The sequence below is a fragment of the Oreochromis niloticus genome, linkage group LG23, assembly GCF_001858045.2.
Source record: "Oreochromis niloticus isolate F11D_XX linkage group LG23, O_niloticus_UMD_NMBU, whole genome shotgun sequence".
NCBI classification, from domain to species: domain Eukaryota; kingdom Metazoa; phylum Chordata; class Actinopteri; order Cichliformes; family Cichlidae; genus Oreochromis; species Oreochromis niloticus.
The window spans coordinates 7,594,501-7,608,976 of NC_031986.2; the positions used below are offsets into that span (position 1 = coordinate 7,594,501).

The 14,476-nt window shown below is 41.7% G+C and overlaps 1 protein-coding gene and 1 long non-coding RNA gene across 4 annotated transcripts in view; one reads left to right on the forward strand and one right to left on the reverse strand.

The window, feature by feature from the left end:
• Positions 1 to 14,476, reverse strand: part of LOC100689728 (gamma-aminobutyric acid receptor subunit gamma-3) — a 147,878-nt gene that overhangs the window by 92,695 nt on the left and 40,707 nt on the right. For all 3 annotated transcript variants that reach the window (XR_001223983.3, XM_003440929.5, XM_013268949.3), the window contains exon 3: positions 496 to 563. Coding sequence is in view for 2 of the 3 variants with exons in the window: in XM_003440929.5 (XP_003440977.1) it covers positions 496 to 563 (68 nt within the window). In the remaining variant the exon portion in view is untranslated. The remainder of the gene's footprint in view (positions 1 to 495; positions 564 to 14,476) is intronic.
• On the forward strand, positions 2,184 to 3,836 carry LOC112843827 (uncharacterized). The gene is made up of 3 exons (XR_003216350.1): positions 2,184 to 2,320; positions 2,543 to 2,704; positions 3,537 to 3,836. It is a non-coding gene; the product is annotated as an uncharacterized LOC112843827 (long non-coding RNA).

Consider the following 14,476-nt stretch of genomic DNA (forward strand, 5'->3'; position numbering starts at 1 on the left):
CCTTTCAGCTTCAGCTCTTCATGTGTTTTATTGAATCTGATCAGACCCTGCATTATGAAAAAGCCATTGATCCATGTCCTGGTCTTTCTCCAAAACCATTTTTCCCCCTCACAGTTGAACTTTATTCTTGTGATTTTCATGCCCGTGGAAAAGATGCAGTAACTAAATGAAGAAAACTCGAATAAAATGAGGCTCATCTCCACTGAGACCCAAACTGCTGTCTAATTGAATAGCAGAATGCTTTCATAGCAGCAATTTTAAACTTACCAACTTGATGAATTCAAGCTTATTCATAGGACATAGGGAAAAAAAAGAGTGTCCACACCTGTCTTTCTTGGCTTCTGCCGCAACACAAACAGCTGTGACGGGCCACGTGGCCTCCAAATACAGCATGAGGAATGACAGCTTTCGTGTCTGATGATGCTAATGTCGGGCAGTGGACAAATGTGTTTGTGTGCAGATGGGGCAGACGATGGAGATAAAGCCATAACTCACCATATCAATGGATGACACAGGGCCGATGCTGTTGATATAGATGCCCACATCTATGACTGTTGGTTTCTCTGCAAAAGCCAGAAGGAATAAAAGTGAGCACATATTGTAGATGAATGTATCATTTGTCAAGTTTTTTCATCCTGAAGTGTAAACCTGCAACATAGTCAGACCCCAGAATCAAATATATAATCAAGTTGCAAACAATAGTTGTCATCATTCACTTTGTCACCTGGGCAAATAAAATGAATCTATTTCCTTTTCAATGAAGGCAAAGCCATCCATCGTTTACCTAGAGGAGAAAGACTTACACCCTTAAAGTCAGAACAGCTCCACTGTGTTTCCTGGAGCAGCTCTGGTGTTACCATGGCAATTAATAGCATTTTCCAGGCAGTACATAGGATCTTGGGTTATTTTGCTTGGCGACAACATTTGAAACAATTGCACAAAGCAAAAACTGGTTGAGTGTGTGTGTGTGTTTGGTGGTTGTAGAAATGGTTTATATGAGCTTTTAGGTGAGATTCAGAGGTTTCTATAAATACGACTTCAAGTTACAGCCGATTACGGAATCTCGCCCCTTGTGCCCCCCGATACCTGGGTCGCTGGGGCTCAAATCTCCAAAACAGTTGGCGGTCAACTCGTTTTTTATTCTATGGTAAACCCTACAATAATAGAGGAAAAACCCCAACAATGAGGAAGTGCTTGGCAACAGTGAGAAGGAAAAGCGCCCTTTTAACCTCAAGAAAACTCTGGCAGAACCAGGCTCAGGGAGGGGCAGTCGTCTGCTGTGACCAGTTGGAGTGATGGGGGTAAGACAGGACAAAAGATACATTGTAGAATGATTAAGAAAAAAAGAAGACAATCTCTGATTGTAAGACAGCAGAGCCATTGCAATGACTAATAGTAGACGAGGACTTGCCTCATCTGACCCAGGAGTGTCTTTGAGGATACTCCAAGAGGAACTGTACAGGATTGCTGGGGAATAGGATGTTTCTTCAGTCAGGATGCAACTTTGAATAAGCAGAAGTAAAATACATGGATGGATGGTTCATGTTAGTGAACAAATGTTAAATTAAAAATTAATCTTGTGTTTCATTCAATATTCTCTATGGATTTTCGTCTTAACTCCATACGTGGTGACCTGGTTTCAACATAAAGTGAATTAAAAAAAAATCTTTTCCATGGGGCTTCCACTGCTATCCGCTTGTTCTAACTTGATGTAACTGGGAATTTATGGGCCCAAATGCTGCTTCCATTCTCATGAACAAAGAAGGACCAAAGCACCAGTGGGAGCAAAAAGTGGTCCACATTCTTTCAGCTCCAATGAAGTGATCAGTGTTGTTTTCTCAGCTTTGCAGCATTCAGGAATCCATTAAACGGGCCACTTATGACGTTGAGACAAGCTGAAATTTTGAAGGAAAATAACATTATATGATATGTGTTCAAAACAATAATAAAGCATTCATGTAACTTTGGATGTGAAATTATTTTAGGGTTAACATTTACTGATTTGCCAGTTAGCTAAGTTGTATAGTCTGACAAAATGACCCAATGTTTTAGTTTAGACTAGTTATATAGAAATTAGGGATGTGTATATTCAAATAGTGTAGAGTTATAGAGCTATTTTTTGTCTAAAAAATATTTACTTCCCACCTCAGCTAATGGCCAACAAAAATTAAACAGCATGATACTAACAGTCTGTCTCTCTGTGTCAGCCCTGGGTTAGATTCGCGACCTGTCCAGGTTGTACCCCGCCTTTTGCCATATGGAAGCTAGGTTAGGGTCCAGCCCAAGCAGAAGAGAATGGATGGATGACACTAAGAACCAGGTAAAGTCTGTCTGATACAGTGAGATCACTGTATCAGACAGACTGAGATATTTTTTGCCTGTAATGCACAATGATAATAGAAGTCGCTCCTGCAGTATAAATGTGGAAATTTCTCTCTGGGTGCTCCGGCTTCCTCCCACAGTCCAAAGATATGCTTGTTAGGTTAAGTGGTGATTCTAAATTGACCAAAGGTGTGAATGATTTTCTTTATCTCTTTTTTAGGCCTGTGACGACTGGCAGCCTGTCGAGAGTGTACCCTGCCTCTTGACCATTGTCCCCTGAGATAGACTCCAGCCCCCATTGACCCTGAAGTGGATAAGTGTTTAAAGACATTAAGAGACATTAATGAATGGATGGACGTCTCATGTGGTACTTAGACTCTGAGTGAGTAGAATATTTTTTTAAGTAAAGTATCTCAGCTGTTACATGGCTCGCTGATTTGCTTCAGATTTTAAGATCCTACTCAGGACAAACTATGCTACTTTGGCAAACCTCTACCTTGTCACTTATTGGCATCAACAGATCGAATTTTCAGTTTGTACAATACTTTGATTTCCCATGTGTGCTTTGAAAAATGCCTGAATGCTAATTAGCAAAATTTTGAGTAACCCTAGAGAGTTATTAAGGGTTTCATTCTATTGTGAGTGAGGTTGAAATGCTGCGTTAATTAAAAAGTTTTATTAAGTAAAATTATTTTGATGAGGTATAATCTATATACTTCACAAACCTGATGATCTGTGAAATATATAGAGTGGGAGCCCCAAGAGAGAAACGTGTTTGCCTTCTTTAGTTGGATTTTGCTGAGGAAGCTATGAAAACAAACTGTCAGGCAACCGTTGTTTAGTTGGAGGAGAGTTTTTTAATTGCTGGGACTCTTCTGGGTGAGTTACCTTCTCAACATTCTTGTTCAGAAACAAGCTAAGCCATCAACAATGATGTGCTAATGGCTATAGCAGCTATTGCTGTTGCTAGTATGTATGAAGAAAAGATAAGAAAGAACGTATGTATGAATGTCAAAACAGCAGATTTTTTTAATGTTACTCTAACAAGTTTTGAACATTTTTTTGATGTATAACTCATTGATGACCTGGTCATCAATGAGCCACCCCACCAGGATTCGTTGACATGTATGATCTCAAAATAAATTGAAATTCTTTGGATGGGCTTTGAAATTTACAAATTCTACATTTCATTGTTCCTCTGCACATCCTGCAAGGAGAGACTTCACTGCTGGACTCACTCAACTAAAAGGTGTGGGCTGACGTAGAGACACTGAGTCAAATCCCCCGGAGGTATGTTTTGTTTATTGTTTTCCATTATTTGGGCCCATTTTTCCTTTTATGTAATGCTATTGTTTTTTTATTGTATATGTAAGTTATTATTCATGTTGAAATTGACAGGTTGTGTTGACCTTGACAAAAATACAAATGAATAAAAGTTCCTCAAACTCATTCATCCACTTTGCTCCAGCAGTCGAACCTTAGCAGTTGGTACTCATGTAATTATTAAAATCTGTATCCCAACTATTGAAAAGGGTGTTACATTTGGCTTGCTAATATGCTTCAACAGTGAGTAGAAATTAGCATGTTAGCATTCCAGCATGAACCTTTAGCTTATGAATCTGTAGAATCTTAGTCTTGTTTTGGCAAAATACTCATCAATGCCAAATAAAAATTTACTTAAATGATCCCCTTGACCAAATGACTGATGATAATTAAATTGCTAAATATTGGTTTGAACAAGAATTGATTTCTCATTTTTTGGTAGCTTGAAGTACTGTGATGATTGCATTCATCACATTCAGCTCTTTGCCAATAGAGCCTCTTCTGCTAATGCTGGCTATAAAGAGAACACTTCTGTTATTTCTGTTTAAGGGACAGGAAACAAAATCTGTCCATTTCACTCGTCGTCATCTGAAATGTTTTTTTTCTTTAAGACAGACTTGTAAAAATGTCAGCACACCCTTTAATGTGTCTAAAAATAAAAAAAGATTAATCTCTTTCATGGTTTAATTCAATCCACTCAAACAAGCTTGTACATGTTTCCCATGCTTCTCTCTGCCAAACTGTAGCAATTCACTTGTGTGCTGGCATATAGACGGGACACACGAACTTCACACTTCACTGCATCGCACAAAAAATAATGTTCTACCTTTTGAGGGCCACTGAATGCAACAACTGCACAGCCTCTTTTAGACAATAGTGTGAATGCCGTTTGAGCTGTTTTGGTTACAGCACATATTGCGAGGTTAAGCACAGAGCACGTGTGAGAGCTCTTGTACCTCTAGCCCTGTGAGATGGTGTAATAGTGGGTTTGAATTATTTTTTTTGCAGGATTGTGACCAACATGTTATAAGGATTTGGAACCTGCCGCTGTTTTTATTGTATTTTGAGGCAATAACAAATATATATACATATATATAGATAGATAGACAGATAGATATAGATATATATATATAGGCACGGTGGTTAGCACTGTTGCCGCACAGCAAGAAGGTCCTGAGTCCAATTCCATCATCAGGCCGGGGTCTTTCTGTGTGGAGTTTGCATGTTCTCCCCGTGTTTGCGTGGGTTCTCCCCGGGTACTCCAGCTTCCTCCCACAGTCCAAAGACATGCAGTTAGTGGGGATAGGTTAATTGGTCAATCTAAATTGCCCATAGGTGTGAATGTGGAAGTGAATGTGAGTGTGAATGGTTGTCTGTCTCTATGTGTTAGCCCTGAGACAGACTGGTGACCTGTCCAGGGTGTACCCCGCCTCTTGCCCTATGACAGCTGGGATAGGCTCCAGCGCCCCCCACAACCCTGAAAAGGATACGCGGAAGCGAATGGATGGATGGATGGATGGATGAATGGACAGATCAAACCCTGGCAGAAGGGGTTACATGAATAGGATGAGGGACCTATGGATATATATATATATATCCATATATATATATATATATACATACATATATATATCCATATATATCCATATATATATATATATATCCTCCAAATCCGGGGGATTTGGAGGCTAGAGGGCAAGATCAAAGTAGCACGGAGGGAGGTTAGCCAACTAACGGAGTTGCAGAAAGGCGCGACAAAGAAGGTGCATAAGAAATACAGCAACCTGTCCATACCTGAGGCCTTGGAAACTGCCAAGCAAAGACTCACAGCCTTGGCCACCCGCTTGAGGAGGTACACCAGAGAGATAGAAGGCAGGAGACGGAGCAATACTGGAAGAGCATATGGGAGAAAGATGCAACCCATAACGGCAATACTCAGTGGCTAGTGGATCTGAGGGCAGACCATAGCAACCTCCCTGAACAGGGTCCAGTAACCATCACAGTGGCAGACATCCAAGAAAGGGTCTCCAGTATGAAGAGTTGGACAGCACCAGGGCCCGACATGGTTCACGCCTACTGGCTGAAGAAGCTGACTGCACTCCACGAGCGCCTGGCAGCACAAATGAACCAGCTGCTCGTTAACGAGAGACACCTGGAATGGCTAACCGAAGGTCGGACGGTCCTGATCCCCAAGGACCCCAAGAAGAGACCGGTCCCATCCAACTACCGACCAATAACCTGCCTCAGTACTACATGGAAGCTCCTGTCAGGCATCATATCGGCTAAGATGAACAGGCACATGGGTCAATACATGAGCGGGGCACAGAAAGGGATTGGCAAGAATACCAGAGGCGCAAAACACCAGCTACTGGTAGACAGAACAGTCAGCCGAGACTGCAAGACCAGACTGACCAACCTGTGCACAGCCTGGATTGATTACAAGAAGGCCTATGACTCAATGCCCCACAGTTGGATACTGGAATGCCTAGAATTGTACAAGATCAACAGGACCCTAAGAGCCTTCATCAGGAACTCAATGGGGATGTGGCGTACAACACTAGAGGCCAACTCCAAGCCCATAACACAAGTCACCATCAAGTGCGGGATCTACCAAGGAGATGCTCTGTCCCCACTGCTGTTCTGCATAGGCCTGAACCCCCTCAGTGAGATCATTAACAAGACTGGCTACGGATACCGACTACGGAACGGAGCAGTTGTCAGCCACCTCCTGTACATGGATGACATCAAGCTGTATGCCAAGAGTGAACGAGACATCGATTCACTGATACACTATACAGCAATGACATCGGAATGTCATTCGGACTGGAGAAGTGTGGTCGGATGGTAACAAAGAGAGGGAAGGTAGTCAGAACTGAGGGGATTGAACTACCAGAAGGCAACATTGCAGACATAGAGGACAGTTACAAGTACCTGGGGATCCCGCAAGCGAATGGGAACCATGAAGAGGCCGCTAGGAAAGCTGCAACCACCAAGTACCTGCAGAGGGTCAGGCAAGTCCTGAGGAGTCAGCTGAACGGTAAGAACAAGATCCAGGCCATCAACACCTACGCCCTGCCCGTGATCAGGTACCCTGCTGGGGTAATAGGCTGGCCAAAGGAGGAGATAGAAGCCACTGACATAAAGACAAGAAAGCTCCTGACCATGCATGGAGGGTTTCACCCCAAGTCCAGCATCCTGAGGCTGTACGCTAAGCGGAAGGAAGGGGGCCGGGGACTGGTGAGTGTCAGCACCACAGTCCAGGATGAGACAAGAAACATCCACGAATACATCACGAAGATGGCCCCAACTGACAGCGTGCTCAGTGAATACCTCAGGCAGCAGAAACCCAAGAAAGAGGAGGAAGGCGAGGAACCATCATGGAAGGACAGGCCCCTGCATGGTATGTACCACCGGCAGATAGAGGAGGTGGCTGATATCTGTCACGGTCCTGAGCCTGCCGACTCAGTGTTTTGTGTTTCCTTATGCTTTTGTTCATTCCAAGTATGTATTCTGTTGTGATTTGCCATTTGTTAGGTTTCTGTTCTTTGCCTGCCTGCCCCCACTTCTCTGTGTTCCCTCCGTCTGTCCATGGTGTCACACTGTCTGTTTGTGAATCTGTCTGTTTAGTTCAGTGTCTTGTCTGGTTCTGTGTTTAAGTTTCCTGTTTTATTGTGAAGGTCTCCGTCTGTTATGAGTGTGTTCAGTTTACGTTTCCCCTGTCCCGTCAGCTCTGATTTCTCCCAGCTGTGTTGCCCTCCTGTTTCTCATTCCCTGATTACTGGTGTGTGTATTTAAGCCCTGTGTGTTCTCCTGTCTGTTGCTAGTCCGTCTGTGTTACTTCCATGCGTGTTCCTCCTAGAGTCATCCGTTCAGGTTCGTTCTGTTAGTCACTCCCAGTGTAGGTCACCTTTAGGTTTTGTTTTTGCTCGCCATGTTTCTGTTTGTGCCACCGTTGTGTTAATAAAAGCTCGCTCACATCCAAGCCAGTGCCTGTGTCTGGATCCTGTCTCTCACTCACCACACGTCTGCCCCCGCAGCCGTGACAATATCCAGAAATCCTACCAGTGGCTGGACAAAGCTGGACTGAAAGACAGCACAGAGGCACTAATCATGGCAGCACAAGAACAAGCTCTGAGTACAAGATCCATAGAGGCTGGGGTCTATCACACCAGGCAAGACCCCAGGTGCAGGCTGTGTAAAGATGCCCCAGAGACAATCCAGCACATAACAGCAGGGTGCAAGATGCTAGCAGGCAAGGCATACATGGAACGCCATAACCAAGTGGCCGGCATAGTGTACAGGAACATCTGTGCCGAGTATAACCTGGAAGTCCCGAGGTCAAAATGGGAGATGCCCCCAAGGGTGATGGAGAATGACCGAGCTAAGATCCTGTGGGACTTCCAGATGCAGACGGACATAATGGTGGTGGCTAACCAACCGGACATAGTGGTGGTAGACAAACAGAAGAAGACGGCTGTAGTGATCGATGTAGCGGTTCCGAATGACAGCAATATCAGGAAGAAGGAACACGAGAAGCTGGAGAAATACCAAGGGCTCAGAGAAGAGCTCGAGAGGATGTGGAGGGTGAAGGTGACGGTGGTCCCCGTGGTAATCGGAGCACTAGGTGCGGTGACTCCCAAGCTAGGCGAGTGGCTCCAGCAGATCCCGGGAACAACATCGGAGATCTCTGTCCAGAAGAGCGCAGTCCTGGGAACAGCTAAGATACTGCGCAGGACCCTCAAGCTCCCAGGCCTCTGGTAGAGGACCCGAGCTTGAAGGATAAACCGCCCGCAGGGGCGAGATGGGTGTTTGTTTGTTTTTTCTTATATATATATATCTATATCTATATAGATATAGATATAGATAGATATATATCCATAGGTCCCTCATCCTATTCATGTAACCCCTTCTGCCAGGGTTTGATCTGTCGAGGATTCATATTGTACATACCGTCTGTAGATATAGAAGACCTCACTGGATATTTTCTCCTTTGTTGGTCCATTAACTGTAAATCCTAGAGAGGCTATGCAGGAAAATACCAGTCAGCAGTCTGAACCATGCCACATAAGTCACTTAAATCATATTTCTTCCTCAATCTGATGCTCGATTTGAACTTGAGCAGATGAACTGGCCTACATGCCTAAATGCGCTGAGTTGCTGCCATGTAATTGGCTGATTTATTTGCACTAATAAGCAATTGAATAGGTGTACCTAAAGAGGGCCCAGTGAATGCAGTTAAAGTACTCTATTGCATTTATTTCATTATTAAATTCTAATTAGTAATTTATTAATGTATATATAACTTTTAATGTTGCAGATAAGGATGACTCAGTTACCTTTTTACTGCTAGGTAGCTTTGCCCATAATAATACAGAATCATTATATATTGGTTGATTTATATTTTAAAATCAGAAAATAAAGTTTTTTTAATAGTGTTATATTAAAAAAGCAGCATAACATAGAAATATTTAAATAATGAAAAAGTACATTAAAACGGTACTTTAGGTGCTTGAGTAAATTAGGTTCCATCACTGGTCCTATCCAGTCTTACTGGGTATTATAAGATTATCAGTGCTGTAGCCCAGTAACATTAAGTGTGGCAGTCATACGAAAGAGGGGTAGAGGGTGGGAAAATCATTTTAAAAGTCTTTTTATGCATATTTCATTCACACCAAAAGTAAAAAGGTTTGCATACCACAGTTTAGTAAATCATAAACCCAACCGTGCGTGACATTTGCACCACTGAAGAAACACGCAAACTGTGAGGAACCCTCCATCTCTTTGTCTTTTCTGTTTGCAAGATCATGATCATGATTTGTCTTTAAGAATGTTTCAGTGCTTATTAATTAAAACAGTGAAATGTTCCAGGAAATTTAACACATGAAATCGTCACTATCATGGAGGTTGGAGAAGTTAGCAAAAAAAACATAATGAGTTATCAAAATTGTTCACAAATGATTATCATTTGATTAATGGACCAACAAATCATCATTTGACATGTGCAGTAGTGGGTTTCTTGGCGTTTGACAAAAAAAGGAAACGTGCTTAGTGTTGTGAGGAATCCAGTCGTAGCTTCATATTTTAGACTCACTGGGAGATTAATCTGGCTCTGGCATATGCTGATGTAGAGCCTATAAAACAGCTGTTAATGGCCACAAATCAGGGGTTTGTGAGTGTTCACAGGGCAGTGTAGGGAGGGGAGTTATTGGCTGGGAACAAAAAAGTAAGCAAAGCAATGATTCATGTGTCGATACATTAAGGAGCTATTATTGTAAAGATGAGCAGTGCTTGTGGTTTCGGTATAAAAAAGGTAGTAAAAAAGTTAGCCTCCACTTCATCACTGATATAATGCACTTTAATGCTGTAACCATATTAAGCGAACCAAAGGAAATCAGTTCATAATAAGCATGTATCAGGTGCTTAATGTTCACAGCTGTGACTTGTACTTTCACCTGTGGCCCAAACAATATAGTAGCTGCAAAGCACTTATTCAGCTCAGTGTTTGGCTTTGAGTATTTTACACTGAATGCATGAGCAGGATATCTGAAAGGTATCATAACACAGTCCAGCATCAATCACTGGTACGGTTTATCACTGTTAATTAATGCCTTATACATATTTGTACTCCTTTTACTCACATTTATTATTTATATCCATTTTGCACTCGGTCTGCTGGCACTGTTATCTTACAGCAGCCATTTCCCTGGTGAGAGTAGAATAATGGCCAAAGTTGCAGTGTTTCACATTATCAGACCGCAGCATTGAAGTGCAGCGAGAGAACAAGGGAAAGCTGGTCTGAGGTCAGTACATTAGAGAACTGAACTGACAGAGCAAAGTGTGCCTGTTCTATTAAAGTTGACGTTTAATAGTCCATATGCACAGATGGTGGCTTCAAACAGATAATCACGCAATGTTGGACACCAGTTTAGTACACTGGTTGAACCATATGGCTATATGCCTAAAACAGAGCTGCCCAGGTTCAAGCCTTACCCTCAGCCCTTTGCTGCTGTCTTCCAGTGCTCTTTCGTCGCTTTCCTGTCTAATCTTCACTAATCCACTATCCAATAAAGAAAAAGAAAAAAAAAACAAAATGCAATTCCTTTAGTAGGTCTTAAGGAAACTAACATTTCCTTAAATAGTCCATCTCGACTCCCAACTAGTCACAGCAGATGGCCACCCCTCCCTGAGCCTGGCTCTAAAGCAGGTTTCTTCCTGCAAAAAAAGAGTTTTTCCATCCCACTGTCGCCAAGTGCTTGCTCATAGGGGCGTCATCATTTAATTGTTGGGCTTTTCTCCTTTCACCTACAGTATAAAGCCCCTTGAGGCAACCGCTGTTGTGATTTGGCACTATATAAATAAAATTGAATTGAACTGTAAACTTAAAAAATGTCAAACAAACTCTTTCAGCCATATTTAGTATCCTGTACCTGAACCTATAAATGGGTATCACGTTGTTTTACGATGAATCGTGTGGTTGTCAGAATCTCAGTCGTGCATCTGTTGAAACGTGGGACAGTTTGAAATGCGTCTGTACTCTTACTTTAGACGCTTCTTGAATTCTATGTTTGGCACAGATGTTGTCCTCATCATATTCTCACATAGTTCAAACATTTCTGAATATAAAGAATATAAAATATGAAACAATCAAAACATACTTTAAAATGCCTACTACTTCATTTTCAACAGTGCACCAACTAACCTCTTAATATCTACAGTTGGGCACCTAAATATTTGAAAAAAGGCACAATTTTAAAAAATTGTATCTATTTATTTTAAACACCATAACAGTGGAGATTTTCAGCTTTACAATACAAGGGGTTTAGATAAATTATTGCATTCACCATTTAGGAATTACTGTAGTTTTTATACACCGCCTCCCAATTTTTAGAGGCTCAACCATGATTTGAGAAGCAGTTTCATGTTTCACTCATATTTTTTACAAGTTCGTTTTCCTTTTTTTGGGGGGGGGGTTGAAACCTTCAAATTCTCTCTGTTCAATAATTCACACATTTGCCTCAACCTATGGTGCAATTTAACATCTTGTCATCACTGCTACAGGGCTACCAAGTATGCCGTATTCGGTACACAAGAAAGGTCACCCCCTTTATATAGCTGTGGTAAACATCTATGCCCAGGACTGCGGTGCTTTCAGCTGCTCTCTTATTTCCCACAGGGTCACCGCTGTGGATGGATCCGCATATTTGATTTGGCACAGATGGATAATGAAGTCAGTGTTTACTACTGTAGAAACTGACTTTGAATTTAAATCAGGAAAGTTAAAAAAAATATATATTTGAAACTTTATAAGAAATAAATATTTTTGACTTTATTCTAAATACCAGACTTTAGTAACTGTAAAACATAAAAGTGCTGACAGCTGTTATGGATTCAAGTCATTTTGGGTTTGCTGGAGCTAAGCTCATGGAAACTGCAGCTTTGACATGAGTCAAAGCATCTGCTTGTTTAATTCAATTTCAATTCAATTTTCAATTCAATTCAATTTTATTTATATAGCGCCAAATCACAACAAAAGTCGCCTCAAGGCGCTTCATAGGTACAGAGAAAAACCCAACAATCATATGACCCCCTATGAGCAAGCACTTTGGCGATAGTGGGAAGGAAAAACTCCCTTTTAACAGGAAGAAACCTCCGGCAGAACCAGGCTCAGGGAGGGGCGGGGCCATCTGCTGCGACTGGTTGGGGTGAGAGAAGGAAAACAGGATAAAGACATGCTGTGGAAGAGAGACAGAGATTAATAACAGATATGATTCGATGCAGAGAGGTCTATTAACACATAGTGAGTGAGAAAGGTGACTGGAAAGGAAAAACTCAATGCATCATGGGAATCCCCGGCAGCCTGCGTCTATTGCAGCATAACTAAGGGAGGATTCAGGGTCACCTGGTCCAGCCCTAACTATATGCTTTAGCAAAAAGGAAAGTTTTAAGCCTAATCTTAAAAGTAGAGATAGTGTCTGTCTCCCGAATCCAAACTGGAAGCTGGTTCCACAGAAGAGGGGCCTGAAAACTGAAGGCTCTGCCTCCCATTCTACTTTTAAATACAACAAGTAGGCCTGCAGTGTGAGAGCGAAGTGCTCTAATAGGGTGATATAGTACTACAAGGTCATTAAGATAAGATGGGGCCTGATTATTTAAGACCTTGTATGTGAGGAGCAAGATTTTAAATTCAATTCTGGATTCAGAATTTAGTTGTTGGTTATGTAAACAGCATGTTTCATAAATATATTTGAAGCATTTGACATTAAATATAAGCAAGAAAAAACATTATATTGCAACCCATATTTTCACTGTGGTACACAGGTATTGAACGTTTCCAGTGTTACACTGAACCACTGCTGCTGTGAATATTCGAAGTCAGCTTCAGTGTGTTATTGACTGTAAAAGTCCAAAAATGATGTTTGTCTTTCCACATTTATACCAGTTCTTTCCATAAGAAAAAATGCCTTTAAGCACACTGCTTAACCCCCATCCCCGATTAGCTATGCTGCTCACTATCCAAGAATATCTTTTTTTTTCAGTGAGTAGCTTCAAGGTGTGATTGTCTGAGACAGGAAGAATATGAAGCAGGCTGATGCTGACAAAGAAAATATATTTCAGGCTAAATCTCCCCAGCTGATTAAAAAGACAAGTGAAGAGAAAGTCTTAAGTTAAAGAAGTGGGCAGTAATTGGAAGCGTTTCTTTTCACTCTTTTTTATATATCCACAGACAGCCACACTATCAATTAAGAGCACTAAGCAGATGACAGTTTGCATGTAATCTAATAATGTAAGTTGTCACATGTTGCAGAACGAGCCACTTAATGAACCCGCGGCCTACATTACTTTCAGCTCTATTCTCCATTATTGTTCGTTGATGCTTAAGACTTTCTCTGTTGTTAAATCATCAGCCTCCTCACAGTCATATGTTTTTGGTGTGCTCCGTGATGCTGATATGAGTCGCAGACATTCAAGTACATGTGGGAGTGTAAATATGTGCACATCTGCGTGTTTTGTCCCCGGGGGACCTGCTGCACCGTCCCGCTGACGCAAACAGTTTGAGCCGGCGAAGGTCTGCCGGGAGGCGTTGATTCAAGTCCAACAGCATGTTCTGCTCCACCAACTGGACAATGAGGGACAACAAGCCAGTTGCACTTTTTGAAATTAGCAAGATTTCGATGAGGTCTGCAATTCAGCTTACTACACCAAGGAAAATGTTTTCTGTGATTATATCTTGACTCTCTATTTATCTACAGTAGTGCTCAGTTTCAGCACTGTATTATAGTGCTGAAGCATTTGATATATATACAAATTTTATACAGATGATACATCAACTCATCTTTTGTTATACCCTTGCTTTGTATCTAGTAGGATTTCAAACTGTTCATTTGCAGAGGAAATACCTCACCACCTATAAGTTTTTTAATGGAGGCATTCATGGTTTCCAGCGGGTACACCTAAATGAATCTGATTCCCTGACCTTTCCTCCAGCATAACTAACCATGTTGACGCATGTCTGCGACAACTGTCACCAGCTCTCCTCAACAACTAAGTAAGATTTTGTTACAGAGATTTTATGTTCTTCATTTCTGGCCCTACTTTCATTTTATGCGAGCTTTAACTAAGGACATTCCAACAGGTCTCAACTAGAGTGCATCTTTACTGCTGCTTTTCAGATAAGCAGATAGTGATAGTATCTCACGCTAAGCCAAGATGATGAGCGTGATTAACATTTGCTCTGCTGAATTTTAAGGGTGTCATCATGAGCACGTTAGGCCTAAGTCACAAAGGGCTAAAGACCAGTCAAAGACCTGCTGGCACCCTCTCTAATTTCCCT